This window comes from Gigantopelta aegis, chromosome 1 (genome assembly GCF_016097555.1).
Source record: "Gigantopelta aegis isolate Gae_Host chromosome 1, Gae_host_genome, whole genome shotgun sequence".
NCBI classification, from domain to species: Eukaryota; Metazoa; Mollusca; class Gastropoda; order Neomphalida; family Peltospiridae; genus Gigantopelta; species Gigantopelta aegis.
This window is the reverse complement of record NC_054699.1, coordinates 15698601-15725965: the sequence shown is the minus strand read 5'-3', so window position 1 is coordinate 15725965 and position 27365 is coordinate 15698601. Positions and strand designations below refer to the sequence as shown.

The 27365-nt window shown below is 38.7% G+C and overlaps 1 protein-coding gene across 1 annotated transcript in view; it reads right to left on the bottom strand.

Moving 5' to 3' along the window:
* The window catches only part of LOC121371142 (arrestin red cell-like), a 149626-nt gene that overhangs the window by 19567 nt on the left and 102694 nt on the right, over positions 1-27365 (bottom strand). Inside the window, exons 6-8 of the mRNA XM_041496813.1 lie at positions 16936-17003; positions 7799-7934; positions 4324-4408 (exon numbers count right to left, since the gene is read on the bottom strand). Coding sequence (XP_041352747.1) covers positions 4324-4408; positions 7799-7934; positions 16936-17003 — 289 coding nt within the window. The remainder of the gene's footprint in view (positions 1-4323; positions 4409-7798; positions 7935-16935; positions 17004-27365) is intronic.

Genomic DNA, 27365 nt, shown 5'->3' with positions numbered 1-27365 from the left:
TTGAAACTGATCACAATTCAAACATTTTAAGATCACTCACATATACACACACATTTAAAAAACCCAAAACCTACCCACTTCATAAATGCTCATATGTATATAACCAATGTGACATAAATAATATACACGGGAGAACATTTTCACTCCTCCCCCCTCCCACCCACCCACCCCATCAACCTAACCAAATACAGAATACTGCATTCTCCCATTGATAATGTTTGTTTTCATATACACCCAATGTTGGCAACTTCAAACGTACCTTTATGTCATTTCATTTCAACTTTTTTTCGTGCTTATATTCAATTAAGGTTCAAGCATGCTGTCCTGGGCACACACCTCAACTATCTGGGCTGTCTGCCCAGTACAGAGGGTTAGTGGTTAGTTGGTTAGTGATTAGTGAGAGAGAAGAGGGTGTAGTGGCCTTACACCTACCCAGGCTGAGAACCCAGTACCTACCAACCTTATGTTAGTGGTTAGTGAGAGAGAAGAGGGTGTAGTGGCCTTACACCTACCCAGGCTGAGAACCCAGTACCTACCAACCTTATGTTAGTGGTTAGTGAGAGAGAAGAGGGTGTAGTGGCCTTACACCTACCCAGGCTGAGAACCCAGTACCTACCAACCTTATGTTAGTGGTTAGTGAGAGAGAAGAGGGTGTAGTGGCCTTACACCTACCCAGGCTGAGAACCCAGTACCTACCAACCTTATGTTAGTGGTTAGTGAGAGAGAAGAGGGTGTAGTGGCCTTACACCTACCCAGGCTGAGAACCCAGTACCTACCAACCTTATGTTAGTGGTTAGTGAGAGAGAAGAGGGTGTAGTGGCCTTACACCTACCCAGGCTGAGAACCCAGAACCTACCAACCTTATGTTAGTGGTTAGTGAGAGAGAAGAGGGTGTAGTGGCCTTACACCTACCCAGGCTGAGAACCCAGTACCTACCAACCTTATGTTAGTGGTTAGTGAGAGAGAAGAGGGTGTAGTGGCCTTACACCTACCCAGGCTGAGAACCCAGTACCTACCAACCTTATGTTAGTGGTTAGTGAGAGAGAAGAGGGTGTAGTGGCCTTACACCTACCCAGGCTGAGAACCCAGTACCTACCAACCTTATGTTAGTGGTTAGTGAGAGAGAAGAGGGTGTAGTGGCCTTACACCTACCCAGGCTGAGAACCCAGTACCTACCAACCTTATGTTAGTGGTTAGTGAGAGAGAAGAGGGTGTAGTGGCCTTACACCTACCCAGGCTGAGAACCCAGAACCTACCAACCTTATGTTAGTGGTTAGTGAGAGAGAAGAGGGTGTAGTGGCCTTACACCTACCCAGGCTGAGAACCCAGTACCTACCAACCTTATGTTAGTGGTTAGTGAGAGAGAAGAGGGTGTAGTGGCCTTACACCTACCCAGGCTGAGAACCCAGTACCTACCAACCTTATGTTAGTGGTTAGTGAGAGAGAAGAGGGTGTAGTGGCCTTACACCTACCCAGGCTGAGAACCCAGTACCTACCAACCGTATGTTAGTGATTAGTGAGAGAGAAGAGGGTGTAGTGGCCTTACACCTACCCAGGCTGAGAACCCAGAACCTACCAACCTTATGTTAGTGGTTAGTGAGAGAGAAGAGGGTGTAGTGGCCTTACACCTACCCAGGCTGAGAACCCAGTACCTACCAACCTTATGTTAGTGGTTAGTGAGAGAGAAGAGGGTGTAGTGGCCTTACACCTACCCAGGCTGAGAACCCAGTACCTACCAACCTTATGTCGATGGCTTAACCACAACACCACCGAGACTGGTACCTTTATGTCAGAATGAAGTTGTCTTTCGGTACATCTCTAATATACCCCTGCCCCTGTGAATTAAATCACTTTTGGAATAAAATATATATGTGTAGTAGACCTTTGCCATGTGACCAAATATGTAGTGATTCTACTTATTAGACAGTGTAAACTATTTTTAGCAGTTGCAGTTTATTTTATTTAATATACTATTGAAAAGGAAGGAACGGTTTTGTTTAACGATGAACTCAACACATTTTATACGGTTATATGGCGTTGGACCACACAGATATTGAGGGAGCAAACCTGTTGTCGCCACTTCATGGGCTACTCTTTTCGATTAGCAGCACGTGATCTTTTATATACACCATCCCACAGACAGGATAGAACATACCACAGCCTTTGTTACACTAGTTTTTTTTTAGTTTTTTTAATCCCACTGCCCCCTTTCCTTTCTCTCCTTTGAATTCCATCTAATTTTTTCCCGATCTGGCAACTCCTCCTATCTTTGAAATTCTTTCGCGGTCCACCTCCACATCCCAGTCCTTGTCTCTCCAACCGCAACAGGTGTTTGTCTCTTGTGGCTATCTGTGCCACACACCTGCCATTCCCCATCAGCTTTTAGTTGTGGGCTTAGTCTGACCACTTCGGGGAGTGTTCAGTAGTTACTTCTGGCATTGTTAAGAGGCACTTGTAACCACCTACTATGCACCCCTACTACCGGCGGTCGTTAGTTAGTGCCGTGGGTCAGACCAGCTTTATTAGCGGCAGAGGACGAGGATGCCAGGTGGGTGCAGGGAAATACACAGAGACTGCACCCGTGGAGGAAGTTGAGACAGGTAAGCGATGGTGTGGACAGCTCAGAAGACAGAGTCGGAGGAAACTGACAGAAAGGGTCGAAACAGATCGAAATTGTGGGAGAAATTGGAAAGTTACACTAGTTGTGGTGAACTGGCTGGAACGAGAAATAGCCCAGTGGGCTCACTGATGGGTATTGATCCTAGATCGATCGTGCATCAGCCGAGCACTGTACCACTGAGCTATGTCCCGCCCCACTATTGAAAAATGCAAACCGTTAGTCTGCAAAACTGGGGGATGCAAATAAACACATTATTAAATTCTCTCAAATGCCAAGTGCTAGCGCTATTTTATGCAAGTAAATAAAATAAAAGATACCACACTTTTTGTATGTATTGCCCAATATGGATACACTGTTTAGATCAGTTTCATTACAAAATGTTAACATTATCAGCAACAGAAACTAATTTAGTGTACTTGACTGGTGACTGCATTATTCCCACAGTGTGTTACTTAAAATAGCAAATCATTGAGTACCAGTGTAAATAACATGGCTACAGTATTTTTTACAAATAATTTTTGTCTGTTCAGTTTAGATGTATGAATAAAATTAAACTGGTAAGTATATTAATTTTTAGACAGTATATATTAATGAGGATTAGATATTGATATGAGATTAGAGAACAAAAATGGTGACATTTCTGCTGGGGATTGTGGATATTTTTTATTTAATTTAATTTATTTTTTTTCTTAAATTTTAACTTTTAATTTAATTTTATTTTTTACTTGCTGTCGGGCATGGTGGAATGAACTTTTTTACTAGCCACGGGCTACCATATTCTAGAAGCCCCATGTTAGTTTAATGACACCTTAGGACATTTTAAACTATAGTGAAACCTGTCTAAACCAGATCATTCCGGAGACCTACCGTAATATTTATCTCATTTAGACAGGATCCGGTGTTTAGAGAGTCGTGTTTTAGAATTAAAAAAATCCAGGACTATGATTGTTGGCCCATTTTAACAGTATTCTGGTTTGTTTGCTTTAGCCAGGTTTCACATACAACTACTTGGTGTCTTTAACAAATGGTTATTTCGACATGTGATTGAATGAAAAGAAACTCACTGCCGCCACATAGGCTACTCTTACCAATAAAGCAGTAAGTGATCTTTTATATGCACTTTCCCACAGACAGGACAGCACATACCACAGCTTATAATATACCAGTCATGGGGCACTAGTTGGGTTCGAGAAAAACAATATCAGAGAATAAAGTTAAAGTTTGTTTAACGACACTACTAGAGCACATTGATTTAATTAGCATCGGCTATTAGATGTCAAACATTTGGCAATTTTGATATATAGTCTTATAGTTTGTTTGTTTGTTTGTTTTGTTTTGTTTAACAGCACCACTAGAGCACATTTATTTATTAAACATCGGCTGTTGGATGTTAAACATTTGGCAATTTTGACATATAATCTTAGAGAGGAAACCCACTACATTTTTCCATTAGTAGCAAGGGATCTTTTATATGCACCATCCCACAGACAGGATAGTACATACCACGACCTTTGATATACCAGTCATGGTGCACTGGCTGGAACGAGAAATAGAAAACACTTTACCACTGGGCTACGTCCCACCCATTTATCAGAGACTGGGTCCATGGGGGGGAGGGGGGATTTGATCCTTCAACCCAAGCACCTCAGGTGAATGCTTTACAGATTCTGCCCCATCATAGAAAAGAAAGAACTAAAACTGACCTGATAGTTTGATCTTCTTGACAGTTTTATTTGTGTTGTTGTCTACTAGAACATTGATATTTAACCCTTCTCCGTGGTAATATTTCTGAAAACAAAACAAAAATGAAGATCAGCATTAAGGAAAGAAAATGAAAATAATATTTGTCACGACTGATGTAAACAGTTAAAACTTTTGTTTTACGGTTGTTGACAGTAAATTTTTGCACCCTTGGTTTGGCTTCGTAGACAATAAATATAACTTATTAGTATTACACACCAGTGTAAGATATTGCTCATGTCATAACAATCACTCAATATCTAATTAGTGTAATATTGGTGTTTTGGCTTCGTACACAATCAACATAACTTATAACACACCAGTGTAAGATATTGCTCATGTCATAACAATCACTCAATATCTAATTAGTGTAATACTGGTGTTTTGGCTTTGTACACAATCAACATAACTTATAACACACCAGTGTAAGATATTGCTCATGTCATAACAATCACTCAATATCTAATTAGTGTAATACTGGTGTTTTGGCTTCGTACACAATCAATATAACTTATAACACACCAGTGTAAGATATTGCTCATGTCATAACAATCACTCAGTATCTAATTAGTGTAATACTGGTGTTTTGGCTTTGTACACAATCATCATAACTTATAACACACCAGTGTAAGATATTGCTCATGTCATAACAATCACTCAATATCTAATTAGTGTAATACTGGTGTTTTGGCTTTGTACACAATCAACATAACTTATAACACACCAGTGTAAGATATTGCTCATGTCATAACAATCACTCAATATCTAACTAGTGTAATACTGGTGTTTTGGCTTCGTACATAATCAACATAACTTATAACACACCAGTGTAAGATATTGCTCATGTCATAACAATCACTAAATATCTAACTAGTGTAATACTGGTGTTTTGGCTTCGTACACAATCAATATAACTTATAACACACCAGTGTAAGATATTGCTCATGTCATAACAATCGCTCAATATCTAATTAGTGTAATACTGGTGTTTTGGCTTCGTACACAATCAATATAACTTATAACACACCAGTGTAAGATATTGCTCATGTCTTAACAATCACTAAATATCTAATTAGTGTAATACTGGTGTTTTGGCTTCGTACACAATCAATATAACTTATAACACACCAGTGTAAGATATTGCTCATGTCATAACAATCGCTCAATATCTAATTAGTGTAATACTGGTGTTTTGGCTTCGTACACAATCAATATAACTTATAACACACCAGTGTAAGATATTGCTCATGTCATAACAATCACTCAATATCTAATTAGTGTAATACTGGTGTTTTGGCTTCGTACACAATCAACATAACTTATAACACACCAGTGTAAGATATTGCTCATGTCATAACAATCACTCAATATCTAATTAGTGTAATACTGGTGTTTTGGCTTCGTACACAATCAATATAACTTATAACACACCAGTGTAAGATATTGCTCATGTCATAACAATCACTCAATATCTAATTAGTGTAATACTGGTGTTTTGGCTTCGTACACAATCAATATAACTTATAACACACCAGTGTAAGATATTGCTCATGTCATAACAATCACTCAATATCTAATTAGTGTAATACTGGTGTTTTGGCTTCGTACACAATCAACATAACTTATAACACACCAGTGTAAGATATTGCTCATGTCATAACAATCACTCAATATCTAATTAGTGTAATACTGGTGTTTTGGCTTCGTACACAATCAATATAACTTATTAAACACCAGTGTAAGATATTGCTCATGTCATAACAATCACTCAATATCTAATTAATGTAATACTGGTGTTTTGGCTTCGTACACAATCAACATAACTTATAACACACCAGTGTAAGATATTGCTCATGTCATAACAATCACTCAATATCTAATTAGTGTAATACTGGTGTTTTGGCTTTGTACACAATCAATATAACTTATAACACACCAGTGTAAGATATTGCTCATGTCATAACAATCACTCAATATCTAATTAGTGTAATACTGGTGTTTTGGCTTCGTACACAATCAATATAACTTATAACACACCAGTGTAAGATATTGCTCATGTCATAACAATCACTCAATATCTAATTAGTGTAATACTGGTGTTTTGGCTTCGTACACAATCAATATAATTTATAACACACCAGTGTAAGATATTGCTCATGTCAAAACAATCACTCAATATCTAATTAGTGTAATACTGGTGTTTTGGCTTCGTACACAATCAATATAATTTATAACACACCAGTGTAAGATATTGCTCATGTCATAACAATCATTCAATATTTAACTAGTGTAATATTGGCGTGACATGAGAGTGCCGTAAATCACTCGCTGACCCAAGTTGTAGAACAATAAGGTGTAGTAGGTCTTAACATCTGCTTACTTCTGTGTTGCGGCTTGTTTGCAGTTGGTTGTTAAGAAATAAAACACTAAACTAGCTTACCTGTCATACCATTTTTATGAAACTCACGAACAGTGTTGGTATCTGACTCTCGTTTAGATTTTATCATTAATTAAACTTGAAATCCATATTTTGTAATTAGTACAATTTTCTATTTACAAGATTTTCTTCATACACAATCAGGTGCCTTTGTAATGTTCAAACTAAATAAATTCGATAGCAATTTTGTTTTGTAATTTTTCCAGTGTTCTTAAAACGGAAACGTCATGCACCCAGTTTATGGTTATTGTAAGGTTACATGTCAATATGTTTTTTGTTTTTTGTAATTTTAGACAAAATATTAAGTGTAAGTTTTAGAACATGAAAGATATAAAAATTACCTTTTGTCATATTATATCATATAAAAATATTACCGTTGAATATGTTATATTTATTGTGTACAAAGACGAAGAAGGAAACGTTTTATTTAATGATGCACTCAACACATTTTATTTACGGTTATATGGTGTCAGACACATGGTCAAGAACCACACAGATATTGAGAGAGAAAACCTGCTGTCGCCACTTCATGGGTTACTCTTTTTGATTAGCAGCAAGGGATCTTTTATATGCACTATTCCACAGACAGGCTAACACATACCACAGCCTTTCATATATACCAGTTGTGGTGCACTGGCTGGAGCGAGAAATAGTCCAATGAGCCCACTGATGGGGATCGATCACAGACCAATCACGCATCAAGCAAATGCTTTACCACTAGGCCACGTTCCGCCCTTAATTGTGTACAAAGAGTGAAGGTCGTTGACCTTAGGACTGAAAGACTACCTTTGTAATATTCATAGTTACCTATGGCTAATTATGATGATTGGACAACTGTGCGTGCGTGCGTGCATACACTTTCGAAAAAGAAAGCCGTTGATAATTTCATCAGTAGTAAAAGAAAGGAGCAAGGGACTTGGAGACTTTGATTTTCCTTATCTGGTGATGAAAATACAGGTGACATTTTGCAGCGGGCTGCAACATACGTGTACATGTGTTACCTCTTTGTCTAACGAGGCTTCGAGTCGAATGTTTCCTGGACTCATCATGAAATCCTTCAAATTCTCGGCGCTTGGCTGTGGGGCCGGCTCTTCGGGGGCATATGTCAGTTTGCGGATTGCAAGTCGCACCGAATTTCTGAAAAACAAAGAAAAAGTTTTTAAAATTAAACTTTGTTTTATTTAACGACAAGACTGGAACACATTAATTGGATTTATTAATCATCAGCTATTGGATGTTATACATTTGGTAATCTTGACGTACTGAGAAGAAACCTGCTATGTTTTTCCATTAGCAGCAAGGAATCTTTTATGTGCATCATTTCAAAGACAGGATAGCACAAACCACGGCCTTTGATATACCAGCTGTAGTGCACTGGCTGGAATGAGAAATACCCAAATGGGCCTACTGAAAGAAGTTTTGTTTTGTTTTGTTTAACAACATCACTAGAGCACATTGATTTATTAATCATCAGCTACTGGATGTCAAACATTTGATCATTATGATATATAGTCTCAGAGAGGAAACCTGCTGCATTTTTTCTAATACAGCAAGGGATCTTTTTTGTGCACCATCCCACAGACAGCATATCACATACCACAGCCTTTGATATACCAGCCGTGGTGTACTGGCTGGAATGAGAAATACACAAATGGGCCTACTGAAAGAAGTTTTGTTTTGTTTTGTTTAACAACATCACTAGAGCACATTGATTTATTAATCATCAGCTACTGGATGTCAAACATTTGATCATTATGATATATAGTCTCAGAGAGGAAATTGCACCATCCCACAGACAGGATAGCACATACCACGGCCTTTGATATACCAGTCATGGTGCACTAGCTGAAACGAGAAATAGCCCAATGGGCTGACTGATAGGGATCGATCCCAAACTGATCGCACATCAATCAAGCGCTTTACCAAGGGGCTACATCCCGCCGAGAAGAACAAAGAAAGAAAAGAATGACAGTTTAATAATAGTGGCAACAGAGTGAAGAATCTCATTCCGACCACATAGGATACTCTTATTAGAGATAAGCAACAAGGAGTCTTTTAAAGAAAAGAATGAGAGTGTAATAATAGTGGCAACAGAGTGAAGAATCTCATTCTTATTGCATAGGATACTATTATTAGAGATAAGCAACAAGGAGTCTTTTAAAGAAAAGAATGACAGTTTAATAATAGTGGCAACAGAGTGAAGAATCTCATTCCGACCACATAGGATACTCTTATTAGAGATAAGCAACAAGGAGTCTTTTAAAGAAAAGAATGACAGTTTAATAATAGTGGCAACAGAGTGAAGAATCTCATTCCGACCACATAGGATACTCTTATTAGAGATAAGCAACAAGGAGTCTTTTAAAGAAAAGAATGACAGTTTAATAATAGTGGCAACAGAGTGAAGAATCTCATTCCGACCACATAGGATACTCTTATTAGAGATAAGCAACAAGGAGTCTTTTAAAGAAAAGAATGACAGTTTAATAATAGTGGCAACAGAGTGAAGAATCTCATTCCGACCACATAGGATACTCTTATTAGAGATAAGCAACAAGGAGTCTTTTAAAGAAAAGAATGACAGTTTAATAATAGTGGCAACAGAGTGAAGAATCTCATTCCGACCACATAGGATACTCTTATTAGAGATAAGCAACAAGGAGTCTTTTAAAGAAAAGAATGACAGTTTAATAATAGTGCCAACAGAGTGAAGAATCTCATTCCGACCACATAGGATACTCTTATTAGAGATAAGCAACAAGGAGTCTTTTAAAGAAAAGAATGACAGTTTAATAATAGTGGCAACAGAGTGAAGAATCTCATTCTTATTGCATAGGATACTCTTATTAGAGGTAAGCAACAAGGAGTCTTTTAAAGAAAAGAATGAGAGTTTAATAATAGTGGCAACAGAGTGAAGAATCTCATTCTTATTGCATAGGATACTCTTATTAGAGGTAAGCAACAAGGATACTTTTAAAGGAAAGGAATGTCAGTACTTGCATGCAAGGTTGATGTTCCTATATGAATTGATACGAAAGATATGCTCCGGAAACAAAATGTTTACAGATGAACATACGGACGAACGTACAGATGGACGTACGGACAATGTCATACAATAATACAACTCATCAAAGGCAAAGTAGCTCAGTTGATTCCTTCAGATATAATATATATTTTGTTTTATTAATTACTAACCATGCATTTTAATAGAAATTGTAATGTTCTCCATGTACTGTATAATATATGTGTTTTGAAGATCTGAATAAAAAGTGACACTCAGTCTTATGGGAATGAGGAAACCTCACTGAAACCACGTACAAAAAAAAAAAAGCAACAAGGGATCTTTTGTATTATTTTTTTGGACAAGACAGTACAGTACATACCACAGACTTTGAAGTATCAGTATGTGGGGCACTGGTTAATTTTAGACAGTGCACCACGACTGGTATATCAAAGGCCGTGGTATGTGCTATCCTGTCTGTGGGATGGTGCATATAAAAGATTCCTTGTTACTAGTGAGAAAATGTAGCAGGTTTCCTCTCTATGACTGTCAAAATGACCATGTTTGAAATCCAATAGCCGATGAATAATTAATCAATGTGCTCTAGTGGTGTCGTTAAACAAAACAAACTTCTTTTTTTCTTTTTTTAATTGTATCAAACACCCATATTATATGTTATCTCAGGCTAAAATTTACAACTAACTACATTCCAATTTTTACAGGTACTATATACCCAAGACAAATTGAAACAACAAATTCCAGGAACTTTGATATAGAGCCCCTAATATTTTGTCAAAACACAAAGCATATCTAAAACATATGGCAAAATTAATGTGTACTATTAATTCTTAATAACTATATTTACACATACAAAAAGATGGGACACATGCAGCAGCCATTATGCTTTTATACATACTAGCAGCCATTTTGGTTTTATACATACTGGTTTTGTTTCATCTCTTTTTTTGAAAACTGATCATATTTTAGCAAAACCAAAATACAACAGAAACATATGACAAATTTAAATGTGTACTATTAATTCTTAATAACTGTATTTAGAAAACAATGAAAACCAAAGTCCCTGACAGGATGTAAATGCACTAAAACTGTCAACTTTTTGGTTTTGTTCATCAAGAGTGTTACCAGCTTTTCAGAAGTGGGGGGAGGTTCGAAAATAATTGAGGCTGCTAGTTGGGTCCGGGGGCATACACTCCTGGAAAAATTTGTTATTTCTAGCAGCCAAATGCTGCATTCTAGTGTATTTTGGAAGGCAATTTAAAGATATACAAAATATAAGCAAAAATAATTTTCTATTTTTGCCATATTTAGTTTTAAAAAATCATGCTGGTTCAAAATGGGGGGTTGGTATGAACCCTCTGGAACCCCCCCCCCCCCCGATGACGCCCTTGTTCATAATACAATTTTTGTTATTTCATCTTTTTTTAAACTAGAACATTCAGAGATATTTTGGCAAAAAGAAAAGCAGAACTAAAACATGTGGCAAAACTAAATGTGTACTATTAATTTTTTATTTTTTTTAGTTTTTAATTCTTCGTAACAATACTTAGAAAAAGTGCACTGTAATTTTTTTTGCTAATTTGTACAAAATACTTTTGTTTTGTTTTATCTTTCTAAAACTAGAATTCTCAGAGATGAAAATGACATTGATCAAAAAATAAAAATAAAAAAGGATCTGGTAAACCAATCTGTTTTGAACAGTAGGGGATTCCTGTGCACTTTTCATCAAAGAAAATGGCCAGGAAATGTTTTTGTGCAACACTAAAATCAAATTCCAAAAACAAAATCAGAGAATTTTTATTTCTGAACTTGATATTTCTGTCTACAGCAGGGTTTCTGTCAGAGGGTACTGAGGGTAAAATTATGTACTCTAAAATTATATTAAGAAACCGCTGTTTAAAATTGGTCAAAGTACATGAAATGGAATGTCTAATTTTAAAAGATTTTAAACCCATACATATAAACCCATACATGTAACTACGTAGAATGGGCACTTACGATCTGTTTTGTTTTTATTATGAACCCTCAAATTATTTTCTGGAAAAAAGCCTGTGTAACAGTTGTGAAAAATATAAAACCACCAACATATGAACGATGATTTTTGTTTGTTTTGTTTAACGACACCACTAAAGTACATTGATTATTAATCATTGGCTACTGAATGTCAAACATATGCATATAAAAGATCACTTGCTACTAATGGAAAAAAAATCCTTTCTTTTCCTTGCCTAATACACTGATTTTAGTTTTCTTTCAACTTACATTTCCGTGCTTATATCCAATTAAGGTTCAAGCACGCTGTCCTGGGCATACACCTCAGCTATCTGGGCTGTCTGTCCAGGACAGTGGGTTAGTTGTTAGTTGGTTAGTGGTTAGTGAGAGAGAAGAGAGTGTAGTGGCCTTCCAATTGACACCTTAAGAACTCAGTCTGGGTTGGAGCTGGTACTAGGCTGTTAACCCTGTACCTACCAGCCTGTAGTCCGATGGCTTAATTAACCACTGCACCACTGAGGCCGGTAATACAATGTTAATATTACTCAGATGAAGGAGAAGTATGATTTAGCTGCCCACTGATAATAGCTCAAAGTCAGATACTCATCAGTTTGGATTTGTAATGCAACCCCCCCCCCCCCCCAAAAAAAAAAAACCCCACATCCAACAACAACCAAGGCACCAGCATGATCAAAGACGCATCTACTGCACACAAAATTAGTAGTTTTTTTCTACAACTGTCTGTTTACAACAAATCTTACTGTCAGAGTTTGAAAAGAAAGAAAGAAGTGTTTTATTTAACGACGCACTCAACACATTTTATTTACGGTTATATGGCGTCAGACATATGGTTAAGGACCACACAGATTTTTTTAGAGGAAACCTGCTGTCGCCACATAGGCTACTCTTTTTATGACAGGCAGCAAGGGATCTTTTATTTGCGCTTCCCACAGGCAGGATAACACAAACCATGGCCTTTGTTGAACCAGTTATGGATCACTGGTCGGTGCAAGTGGTTTACACCTACCCATTGAGCCTTGCGGAGCACTCACTCAGGGTTTGGAGTCGGTATCTGGATTAAAAATTCCATGCCTCGACTGGGATCCGAACCCAGTACCTACCAGCCTGTAGACCGATGGCCTGCCACGACGCCACCGAGGCCGGTGTCAGAGTTTGAAGTCTGGAAAATGATGATTAATGGCAGTGACAAGATAAAAAAACCAACACACGAACTTCTTCACATGTGTTCTTGTAAATATTAGATTAGACGTATTGATTTTCAAAGCCATTAGCTTACAAATGGCCTTTTAGCCAACTCTTTCTTGTGATTTTATTATCTTTATTGTTTTGTTTTTATATAAAGGCTTGATCCCAGAATTCCCTAGGTGTGGTACGGCACGTACATTAATGTATGTACACATGTACCTTCATGTCTCACACAAAAACCAAAGCTAAATGCATTTTGAGCATTTCCAAAGATAAAGGATTACTAAAAACATATTGGATTTTGCCAAAATTTCTAATTTAAGCAAAAAGTTATATAATTGTACAGCAATGAAAGCATGGGGCCTTGATTAATGGCGGAATGTTGAGGGCATTATGGTCAGATGGCAGGGCAACATGTCAAAGTTCAACAAGTGTCTTAATATAAAACAACAGCTCCATGTGTGTTGTGTTTTGTTGTGTTGTGGTGTAGTGTGTGTGTGTGTGTGTGTGTGTATGTGTGTTTGTGTGTGTGTGTGTGTGTGTGTGTGTGTGTGTGTTTTTTGTGTGTGTGTATGTGTGTGTGTATGTATGTATGTTTTTTTTTGTGTGTGTATGTGTGTGTGTGTGTGTGTATGTATATATGTGTGTGTGTGTGTGTGTGTGTGTGTGTGTGTGTGTGTGTTTTTGTGTGTGTGTGTGTGTGTGTGTGTATGTATGTGTGTGTGTTTTGGTGTGTGTGTGTATGTGTGTGTGTATGTGTGTATGTGTGTTTTTTTTTGTGTGTATCTGTGCATATGTCTTGGTGTCTGTGTGTGTGTGTTGTGTGTGTGTGTGTGTTGTGTGTGTTGTGTGTGTGTGTATATGTGTGTGTGTTTTTGTGTGTGTGTGTGTGTGTCTGTGTGTATGCCTTGGTGTCTATGTGTATGTGTGTGTGTATATGTGTGTGTTTGTGTGTGTGTGTATGTGTTTTTGTGTGTGTGAGCGTGTATGTGTTTTTGTGTGTGTGTGTGTGTGTGTTTTGTGTGTGTGTTTGTGTGTGTGTGTGTGTGTTTGTGTGTGTGTGTGTGTTTGTGTGTGTGTGTGTGTTTTTGTGTGTGTGTTTTTGTGTGTGTGTGTGTGTCTATGTGTCTGTCTATGTGTGTGTGTGTGTGTGTGTGTGTGTGTGTGTGTGTGTGTGCGTGTGTGTGCGTGCATGTATGTGTGCGTGTGTTAGAGCCTTGAGCAAACTCGACCCGGACTCGAGTACCCGACGCTTACACTAGATGACGATGAGACTAAGGAATAAAGTAAAATAGCATTATGCATCTTAATTCCAGCACTGAACATGGATACCAAATCATGCCATTGTATTGCGTTTAGAAACTGGATGATATGTTCATTGTTGTGACGGCCAGACGGCCAGATTAAAATGAGGAACTAGAGCATGATCATGTAATTATTGTGTAACTTACCGTATATCATTGATTATTTACTGCTGAATTATTGTCCTATATTGTATTACAGTTGATCATTGTATTCCACCTTGTACAGGTACTTGAGTCCTGTGAATGGACTCGAGTCTTGTTAGACATGACCCATGCCCGAGTACTCATGAAGACCCTAGTATGTGTGTGCATGCATGTGTATATATGTGTGTGTATATGTGTGTGCATGTATATGTGCATGCATGTGTCTGTGCGTGAATGCACTTTCCGTATATTGCCGTGTATTAGCCGACTTTTGAAGTCTAGAAACACTTTCCAAAAGAAGAGAGTCAGCTTATACACGGAGGCAAGAAATTGGAGCATAAAATTTTGATCTAAAATACTCCTGACCGTGACTTACAAATTTTGATCAGACCCTTAGCCTTTCACAGATTATGTAACAATAATTTGTGCACAGTATAAATAAAACACCCCATCATGCAATATTATGCAGTTTTTTGTTCTTGAATGCATTATAAGTTTGATGAATAATAATAAAAAATTACTTGTTTTATTGTCATTTCAATGGCAAAAACTTATTCTTTCCAACTGTCCGCCATCTTTGTTTGACCTGTGCTGGGACCAGTCTTTCATATAGCAAGTTTAAGATACAAAACGGTGTTTTTGTCTTCAAACAAGTATTATATTTGTAATATTATTGTTTTGTTGGGAGGGTGCATTAAACTGTAAAGCAATGCCATAAATAAGTTAAGCTCATTATTAACATTATCGACTGAAAAAACAACATGAATTTCAGGATGATAATTACTCCCACTATTGTCACATGATCATACCATATACAGTGAACAGCTGCAGTCACGGACCGCCTGATCTTTTGTTTGTGTATGTGGTGAGGGATTAAACATGCATGCTTCAATGATTTTACTTTTTGCTGTCCAGTAAATAAATTAATTACTTATGTGAAGTGATATGTTGTTACAGCTTGAATTATTTATTTTCCTGTTATGCTTTATCAATTCTAAATTATTTTTCACAGCATGGTAGATGTTAGCATTGCCACATTGATGATTGATTGCGATCGCGATTACTGTGTTTGTAATAATTAAAGGGAAAACAAATGTAATGAACAAGAAAAGCACATGTCTGTTTGTTGACAGTATTATTGAAATCGATACAACATACAGCTGGACAAAAGATGACTTGGCTTATACACAAGGCCGATGATTTTGTACTGGATATTTAGGGTCAAACTAAGAGGTCGGCTTATCCAAGGAGTCGGCTAATACACGGCAATATACGATAGACACTTTGATTTTTCTTATCTCGCAATGAAATACAGGTGAATGATAATTTATTCTACAAATAACCAGTGTGAATGGTTCCATGTCTTCATAATCAAACAGCATTCAGGAGTCATGCTCGAATACATGTACATGTGTATGAAGACCAATAGAGATGGGTGTTGCCAAAATTAGCTTATTGCAATAAGCTGCAATACAGGAACCTGAATGTACCATGTACCGTGATATATTGCAAAGACCAATTCTCACTGATTGGAATTTATAAAGTGCTCTAATTTCATGTACATTTTGTATAACTTAATAAAATAATACACTACAGTCAATCAAGATTCGTTCCAAATAAGTGAAGCTGTTCTTTCTTTTTTTAAACTGGTAGTGTTTGTTTGAAAATATAATATGTGTTCAATTACACACATACATAATATATAAGCGCAAAATATACCAGTATGCCATAAAAATAATGCGACATATTGATCAAAATTTATATTGTGGTATACCGGTTATCTCGTGGATCTCCAATGACCAATTAGTAACATGCAAAATACTTAGCATGGCCAGTTTGGCCGTGAGGCTCTGTTTAATTGTCAGGGCATTCAGACATATGACTAAGATCTTGCAGCTGCGTTAAATTCGAGCCCTGGCTAAAGCCATCCTCTTAAAGGTAGTACCATACTAAATCCAATAACTTCCAGCTGGGTCAAAGTTCGAGGTGCACCCAACCTTTGATAGAGCAGTTAATACCAACAGTCCTGTCATTGGTGATAAATGTGAGTACATGTGTTTGTTGTAAACATTGTAAACATTTTTTTTAGTTTTTTTCATCTTGGCAAAAAATGTATGCAATTTTATTTCCTCTAATACCACTGTGTCAAGTAGTATTGCATGTGCTTGAAACATGTATCAGGTACCTGTTAAAAAAAACAGTACTCAAATTTTGTGAGGAACTAGGATAATCATAGACACTACCTGTTATCTCTGAAATGAGCAGCTTAACCTCCATTTTTTTCTGATTTACTTTAAGGGTGAGAGATGGTATTATTTATATCCGCAGTGTATATGTCGATTGACACGCTGCAGGTTGGAGTTTTAGACACATATGTTATTACTATTGTCGTCTATGAGATTTGATTTGGTGGTATACACCCGATACAACAGCATAGTTGTAATTAATGACCACGGTAAACTACCGAACTCACCTCTTGTGTGGTTTCTCCTCGACTCCATCAGCTACAAATGTTTTCAACTCGTAGTCAACACCACAGGGCTGCAACACACAAGAACAACAATTTCAACATTTAATTCTTGATTTTTTATTCAGTTACTTTTACGTTTTACTCTGACCACACTATCTACACAGGCAGTCAGTGAAGGAGGAGACTGCATGCATGGAGACTTCCTTACCAGCTAGCTATGACTGTACATATATGTCTATAGTTGAAATTTTTTTTTTGGTTTAACGACACCCCTAGAGCACATTGATTTATTAAGCATCGGCTATCAAACATTTGGTAATTTTAACATGTAGTCTTAGAGAAGAAACCCGCTACATTTTTCCATTAGTAGCAAGGGATCTTTTATATGCACCATCCTATAGACAGGATAGCACATACCACAGCTTTTGATATACACGTTGTGGTGCATTGGATGGAACGAGAAATAGCCCTGACGGGAATTGATCCCAGACTGACTGCTCACTAAGCGAGTGGTTTACCACTGGGCTACATCTCGCCCCCTTCTATAGTTGACTTCCTTACTGCATGGTTTATACACGTACTGTAGGCAACCACTACATCACATGTTGTCTACAATTTACCACTGGGCTACATCCCACCCCCTTCTATAGTTGACTTCCTTACTGCATGGTTTATACACGTACTGTATGCAACCACTACATCACATGTCGTCTACAATTTACCACTGGGCTACATCCCGCCCCCTTCTATAGTTGACTTCCTTACTGCATGGTTTATACACGTACTGTATGCAACTACTACATCACATGTTGTCTACAATTTACCACTGGGCTACATCCCACCCCCTTCTATAGTTGACTTCCTTACTGCATGGTTTATACACGTACTGTATGCAACTACTACATCACATGTTGTCTACAATTTACCACTGGGCTACATCCCACCCCCTTCTATAGTTGACTTCCTTACTGCATGGTTTATACACATACTGTATGCAACTACAACATCACATGTCGTCTACAATTTACCACTGGGCTACATCCCGCCCCCTTCTATAGTTGACTTCCTTACTGCATGGTTTATACACGTACTGTATGCAACTACTACATCACATGTCGTCTACAATTTACCACTGGGCTACATCCCACCCCCTTCTATAGTTGACTTCCTTACTGCATGGTTTATACACATACTGTATGCAACTACAACATCACATGTCGTCTACAATTTACCACTGGGCTACATCCCACCCCCTTCTATAGTTGACTTCCTTACTGCATGGTTTATACACGTACTGTATGCAACTACAACATCACATGTCGTCTACAATTTACCACTGGGCTACATCCCGCCCCCTTCTATAGTTGACTTCCTTACTGCATGGTTTATACACGTACTGTATGCAACTACTACATCACATGTCGTCTACAATTTACCACTGGGCTACATCCCACCCCCTTCTATAGTTGACTTCCTTACTGCATGGTTTATACACATACTGTATGCAACTACTACATCACATGTCGTCTATAATTTACCACTGGGCTACATCCCGCCCCCTTCTATAGTTGACTTCCTTACTGCATGGTTTATACACATACTGTATGCAACTACTACATCACATGTCGTCTACAATTTACCACTGGGCTACATCCCGCCCCCTTCTATAGTTGACTTCCTTACTGCATGGTTTATACACGTACTGTATGCAACTACTACATCACATGTTGTCTACAATTTACCACTGGGCTACATCCTGCCCCCTTCTATAGTTGACTTCCTTACTGCATGGTTTATACACGTACTGTATGCAACCACTACATCACATGTCGTCTACAATTTACCACTGGGCTACATCCCATCCCCTTCTATAGTTGACTTCCTTACTGCATGGTTTATACACGTACTGTATGCAACCACTACATCACATGTCGTCTACAATTTACCACTGGGCTACATCCCGCCCCCTTCTATAGTTGACTTCCTTATTGCATGGTTTATACACGTACTGTATGCAACTACTACATCACATGTCGTCTACAATTTACCACTGGGCTACATCCCGCCCCCTTCTATAGTTGACTTCCTTACTGCATGGTTTATACACGTACTGTATGCAACTACTACATCACATGTCGTCTACAATTTACCACTGGGCTACATCCCGCCCCCTTCTATAGTTGACTTCCTTACTGCATGGTTTATACACGTACTGTATGCAACCACTACATCACATGTCGTCTACAATTTACCACTGGGCTACATCCCGCCCCCTTCTATAGTTGACTTCCTTACTGCATGGTTTATACACATACTGTATGCAACTACTACATCACATGTCGTCTACAATTTACCACTGGGCTACATCCCGCCCCCTTCTATAGTTGACTTCCTTACTGCATGGTTTATACACGTACTGTATGCAACTACTACATCACATGTCGTCTACAATTTACCACTGGGCTACATCCCGCCCCCTTCTATAGTTGACTTCCTTACTGCATGGTTTATACACATACTGTATGCAACTACTACATCACATGTCGTCTACAATTTACCACTGGGCTACATCCCGCCCCCTTCTATAGTTGACTTCCTTACTGCATGGTTTATACACGTACTGTATGCAACTACTACATCACATGTCGTCTACAATTTACCACTGGGCTACATCCCGCCCCTTCTATAGTTGACTTCCTTACTGCATGGTTTATACACGTACTGTATGCAACTACTACATCACATGTCGTCTACAATTTACCACTGGGCTACATCCCGCCCCTTCTATAGTTGACTTCCTTACTGCATGGTTTATACACGTACTGTATGCAACTACTACATCACATGTCGTCTACAATTTACCACTGGGCTACATCCCGCCCCTTCTATAGTTGACTTCCTTGTTGCATGGTTTATACACGTACTGTATGCAACTACTACATCACATGTCGTCTACAATTTACCACTGGGCTACATCCCGCCCCTTCTATAGTTGACTTCCTTGTTGCATGGTTTATACACGTACTGTATGCAACTACTACATCACATGTCGTCTACAATTTACCACTGGGCTACATCCCGCCCCCTTCTATAGTTGACTTCCTTACTGCATGGTTTATACACGTACCGTATGCAACTACTACAACACATGTCGTCTACAATTTACCACTGGGCTACATCCCTCCCCCTTCTATAGTTGACTTCCTTACTGCATGGTTTATACACGTACCGTATGCAACTACTACAACACATGTCGTCTACAATTTACCACTGGGCTACATCCCTCCCCCTTCTATAGTTGACTTCCTTACTGCATGGTTTATACACGTACTGTATGCAACTACTACATCACATGTCGTCTACAATTTACCACTGGGCTACATCCCGCCCCCTTCTATAGTTGACTTCCTTACTGCATGGTTTATACACGTACTGTATGCAACTACTACATCACATGTCGTCTACAATTTACCACTGGGCTACATTCCGCCCCCTTCTATAGTTGACTTCCTTACTGCATGGTTTATACACGTACTGTATGCAACCACTACATCACATGTCGTCTACAATTTACCACTGGGCTACATCCCGCCCCCTTCTATAGTTGACTTCCTTATTGCATGGTTTATACACGTACTGTATGCAACTACTACATCACATGTCGTCTACAATTGTCATTGTTGTCGATGTTTGTTTGTTTGTTTGTTTGTACTATACCACAATTGGTCAAAGGCTGTGGTATGTGCTTTCCTGTCTGTGGGAAAATGCATATAAAAAAATCCCTATTGCTAACAGAAAAATGTAGCAGGTTTTCACTGATGAGTCAGAATTAATAAATGTTTGACATCCAATAGCCAATGATTAATTAATCAATGTGTTCTAGTGGTGTGGTTAAACAATACAAACTTCTCCTACTATATAATGGCAAATTTGTCTATAGGTTGAAACTTTACCCATACTTATTGTAAATATAGAAAAAGGGTGAGTAAAATATAGCTTTATATAGTATTTATATGCATTTTATATTTCTATGTTATACATGTACACATATATTATGCACTATGTATTATATCGACACATTAAAGTCATATTACTCCTACTGTGAAAAACATAAAACATGAAATATATACATGTACATCATCAATTTATGACGGTAATTTTAATACAAAACAACTGAGATGAACTTTTTTTATATTTATACTGTAAAATGAATAAACAGTTTTGTAATAGATCTCAGCCACTACTCTATAACATTAATGTACTGTTAGTAAATCATTTCAGTTACCCAATAAAATCAACACCAGCTGTGATTATGACATTAAGCCACTTAACAGCTGCCAATTTCTGTTTACTTCATGCAAGACATGTACTTGGTTTACAGAATGTATTTTTCATCTAAAACCTTGCACAGGTGGTGAATGTGAAGTTAATTTTGTTTTTTAACATGGATTTTCTAGCAGACTAAATGTAGACATCTGTTCAGCCACAGTAATGTCTAGCAAGTTAGTCTGTGTTGTTTTACAACATCACTAGAGCACATTGATTAATTAATCCTTGGCAAGTGGATGTCAAACATTTGGTAATTATACTGATGGAAAGAAATAAAGGAACACATAAATAATAGCAGATAATATTGACCACCACCCAGAGTACAAGGAAGTTAACTGTGTTACTGGTAGACATACCCACAGTACTGACAGTCAGTCCCACAGCCACCACCCAGAGTACAAGGAAGTTAGCTGTGTTACTGGTAGACATACCCACAGTACTGACAGTCAGTCCCACAGCCACCACCCAGAGTACAAGGAAGTTAACTGTGTTACTGGTAGACATACCCACAGTACTGACAGTCAGTCCCACAGCCACCACCCAGAGTACAAGGAAGTTAGCTGTGTTACTGGTAGACATACCCACAGTACTGACATTCAGTCCCACAGCCACCACCCAGAGTACAAGGAAGTTAGCTGTGTTACTGGTAGACATACCCACAGTACTGACAGTCAGTCCCACAGCCACCACCCAGAGTACAAGGAAGTTAGCTGTGTTACTGGTAGACATACCCACAGTACTGACAGTCAGTCCCACAGCCACCACCCAGAGTACAAGGAAGTTAACTGTGTTACTGGTAGACATACCCACAGTACTGACAGTCCCACAGCCACCACCCAGAGTACAAGGAAGTTAGCTGTGTTACTGGTAGACATACCCACAGTACTGACAGTCAGTCCCACAGCCACCACCCAGAGTACAAGGAAGTTAACTGTGTTACTGGTAGACATACCCACAGTACTGACAGTCAGTCCCACAGCCACCACCCAGAGTACAAGGAAGTTAACTGTGTTACTGGTAGACATACCCACAGTACTGACAGTCAGTCCCACAGCCACCACCCAGAGTACAAGGAAGTTAGCTGTGTTACTGGTAGACATACCCACAGTACTGACAGTCAGTCCCACAGCCACCACCCAGAGTACAAGGAAGTTAGCTGTGTTACTGGTAGACATACCCACAGTACTGACAGTCAGTCCCACAGCCACCACCCAGAGTACAAGGAAGTTAGCTGTGTTACTGGTAGACATACCCACAGTACTGACAGTCAGTCCCACAGCCACCACCCAGAGTACAAGGAAGTTAGCTGTGTTACTGGTAGACATACCCACAGTACTGACAGTCAGTCCCACAGCCACCATCCAGAGTACAAGGAAGTTAGCTGTGTTACTGGTAGACATACCCACAGTACTGACAGTCAGTCCCACAGCCACCACCCAGAGTACAAGGAAGTTAGCTGTGTTACTGGTAGACATACCCACAGTACTGACAGTCAGTCCCACAGCCACCACCCAGAGTACAAGGAAGTTAGCTGTGTTACTGGTAGACATACCCACAGTACTGACAGTCAGTCCCACAGCCACCACCCAGAGTACAAGGAAGTTAGCTGTGTTACTGGTAGACATACCCACAGTACTGACAGTCAGTCCCACAGCCACCACCCAGAGTACAAGGAAGTTAGCTGTGTTACTGGTAGACATACCCACAGTACTGACAGTCAGTCCCACAGCCACCACCCAGAGTACAAGGAAGTTAGCTGTGTTACTGGTAGACATACCCACAGTACTGACAGTCAGTCCCACAGCCACCACCCAGAGTACAAGGAAGTTAGCTGTGTTACTGGTAGACATACCCACAGTACTAACATTCAGTGCCACATCACATATCTGTGTTTTATACAGACATAACTACTTTAATAGTGAATTAAATTTGGTCTCAGATACCATATGCGCTCATTTATTTATTTCTATCAGTATACACAGTGAAACCTCTCAAAACTGGACCCTCTGTAAACAGGAATTCCCTAAAAAACCGGATATTTGTTATGGTCCCTTTTTAAATATCTGTACATATGAGAACCTCTCTAAACTGGATACCTCTTAAAACCAGACTTTTTACTTGGTCCAGAGGGACCAGCCTCGGTGGCTTTGTGGTTAGGCCATCGGTCAACAGGCTGGTAGGTACTGGGTTTGGATCCCAGTCGAGGCATGGGATTTTTAATTCAGATACTGATTCCAAACCCTGAGTAAGTGCTCCGCAATGCTCAATGGGTAGGTGTAAACCACTTGCACCGACCAGTGATCCATAACTGGTTCAACAAAGGCCATGGTTTGTGCTATCCTGCCTGTGGGAAGTGCAAATAAAAGATCCCTTGCTGCTAATCGGAAAGAGTAGCCCATGTAGTGGCGACAGCAGGTTTCCTCTCAAAATCTGAGTGGTCCTTAACCATATGTCTGACGCCATATAACCATAAATAAAATGTGTTGAGTGTGTCATTAAATAAAACATTTCTTTCTTTTCTTTCTTTGATCCTGAGGGTGTCCGGTTTAGAGGATTTTCACTGTATATACAATGTATAGTCTTCATAGAGAACCCGGTACTTGTTTCCATTAATAGCGAGGGATGTTTTATATGCACCATCCAACAGACAGGATAGTGCTGTACATACCATGGTCTTTGATACACCAGCCATGGGTAACTAGTAAATAAATTTAAAAAACATCCCATTCCTTCACTGTAATTTATGCTTATGGGAACTGCATGTCTTGCCTACCATATACATTTATTTGGTGTCATTTATAATGACATCCATTGATGTTCATTTAAATGCATGCCCCCTCCCCCTCCCCCCGATATCTGTCCTTAATAATACAGCCATCTGTTTGTCACTTTCATCACACAATAGAGCATTACATACTTGTTGAATGTCCACCCTATATCTGCCCTTGTTAATACAGTCAACTGTTTGTCACATTCATCCCACAATAGAACATTACATTATTGTTGAATGTCCACCCTATATCTGCCCTTGTTAATGCAGTCAACTGTTTGTCACATTCATCCCACAATAGAACATTACATAATTGTTGAATGTCCACCCTATATCTGCCCTTGTTAATGCAGTCAACTGTTTGTTCCTGTCAGCTTACAATAGAGCATTACATAATTGTTGAATGTCCACCCTATATCTGCCCTTGTTAATGCAGTCAACTGTTTGTCACATTCATCCCACAATAGAGCATTACATAATTGTTGAATGTCCACCCTATATCTGCCCTTGTTAATGCAGTCAACTGTTTGTTCCTGTCATCTTACAATAGAGCATTACATAATTGTTGAATGTCCACCCTATATCTGCCCTTGTTAATACAGTCAACTGTTTGTCACTTTCATCCCACAATAGAGCATTCCTTTATGTTGAATGTCCACCCTATATCTATCCTTGTTAATACAGTCAACTGTTTGTCACTTTCATCCCACAATAGAGCATTACATAATTGTTGAATGTCCACCCTATATCTACCCTTGTTAATACAGTCAACTGTTTGTTCCTGTCAGCTTACAATAGAGCATTACATAATTGTTGAATGTCCACCCTATATGTGCTCTTGATAATACAGTCAACTGTTTGTCACTTTCATCCCACAATAGAGCATTACATAATTGTTGAATGTCCACCCTATATCTACCCTTGTTAATACAGTCAACTGTTTGTTCCTGTCAGCTTACAATAGAGCATTACATAATTGTTGAATGTCCACCCTATATCTGCCCTTGTTAATGCAGTCAACTGTTTGTTCCTGTCAGCTTACAATAGAGCATTACATAATTGTTGAATGTCCACCCTATATCTGCCCTTGTTAATGCAGTCAACTGTTTGTCACATTCATCCCACAATAGAGCATTACATAATTGTTGAATGTCCACCCTATATCTGCCCTTGTTAATGCAGTCAACTGTTTGTTCCTGTCATCTTACAATAGAGCATTACATAATTGTTGAATGTCCACCCTATATCTGCCCTTGTTAATACAGTCAACTGTTTGTCACTTTCATCCCACAATAGAGCATTCCTTTATGTTGAATGTCCACCCTATATCTATCCTTGTTAATACAGTCAACTGTTTGTCACTTTCATCCCACAATAGAGCATTACATAATTGTTGAATGTCCACCCTATATCTACCCTTGTTAATACAGTCAACTGTTTGTTCCTGTCATCTTACAATAGAGCATTACATAATTGTTGAATGTCCACCCTATATCTACCCTTGTTAATACAGTCAACTGTTTGTTCCTGTCATCTTACAATAGAGCATTACATAATTGTTGAATGTCCACCCTATATCTGCCCTTGTTAATGCAGTCAAACTGTTTGTTCCTGTCAGCTTACAATAGAGCATTACATAATTGTTGAATGTCCACCCTATATCTGCCCTTGTTAATGCAGTCAACTGTTTGTCACATTCATCCCACAATAGAGCATTACATAATTGTTGAATGTCCACCCTATATCTGCCCTTGTTAATGCAGTCAACTGTTTGTTCCTGTCATCTTACAATAGAGCATTACATAATTGTTGAATGTCCACCCTATATCTGCCCTTGTTAATACAGTCAACTGTTTGTCACTTTCATCCCACAATAGAGCATTCCTTTATGTTGAATGTCCACCCTATATCTATCCTTGTTAATACAGTCAACTGTTTGTCACTTTCATCCCACAATAGAGCATTACATAATTGTTGAATGTCCACCCTATATCTACCCTTGTTAATACAGTCAACTGTTTGTTCCTGTCATCTTACAATAGAGCATTACATAATTGTTGAATGTCCACCCTATATCTACCCTTGTTAATACAGTCAACTGTTTGTTCCTGTCATCTTACAATAGAGCATTACATAATTGTTGAATGTCCACCCTATATCTACCCTTGTTAATACAGTCAACTGTTTGTTCCTGTCATCTTACAATAGAGCATTACATAATTGTTGAATGTCCACCCTATATGTGCTCTTGATAATACAGTCATCTGTTTGTCACTTTCATCCCACAATAGAGCATTACATAATTGTTGAATGTCCACCCTATATCTGCCCTTAATAATAGTCATGTGTTTGTCACTTTCATCCCACAATAGAACATTACATAATTGTTGAATGTCCACCCTATATCTGCCCTTGTTAATGCAGTCAACTGTTTGTCACATTTTTCAATCAAACTGAGTATAGCATTACAAAATTTGAATGTACAGTTCACAGGTCACAACCTGACCTGACCGGACCTGGTGGTCATGCTTGTCTTTTGCCTGTTTGCATCCAGCAGTAGTAAAACCTTAAGGAAAAAAATCCGACCCATGTTCAGGTGAGACTACCTGCTGAATTTAAGCATATCACTAAGGGGAGAGACTAAAGAAACTAACAAGGATTCCCTCAGTAACGGCGAATGAATATCTTTATAACACAAGAGTTGAACACTTAAAAAGCATGTAGTAACAAAAGACAGGACGAATATCCTGAAATATGAGTAAGAATGTGGGGAGTCTATTTCCTGTCATGACCACTCTTGCAGATCCACCAGAAATATAAAAGAAAGGAATGTTTGTTGAATAGTTATTTGGTGTCCAACAAATGATTAATTCAACATTTGGGAGAGAGAAAGAGAGAGAGAGAAAGAGAGAGAGAGAGAGACACAGAGAGAGAGAGAGAGACACAGAGAGAGAGAGAGAGAGAGAGAGAGAGAGAGAGAGACAGGGGAGATGAGGGAGAAGGGGAGAGGGTAGAGAAAGAGATTGATTGAGATAGAGACAGAGACAGAGAGACAGACAGACAGACAGACAGACAGATAGATAGAGACACAGAGACAGACAGAGAGACAGTGGGGTGGCGAGGACTCTACCAATAAAACAGTATGTTTGTTTTAAAGGCACTTTCCCAATGGGAGGACAATATATTTCACGGCCTTTGATGTACAAGTCGTGGGGCAGTGGTTGGAATTTGAGGGTGGGGGGAGAAACCTGAGTCCATACATAAGGAGCGATCAATACTTTTGAACGGTTGTACCTCAGGCGAGCACTCTACCACTGATCTACATGCCCCGCCC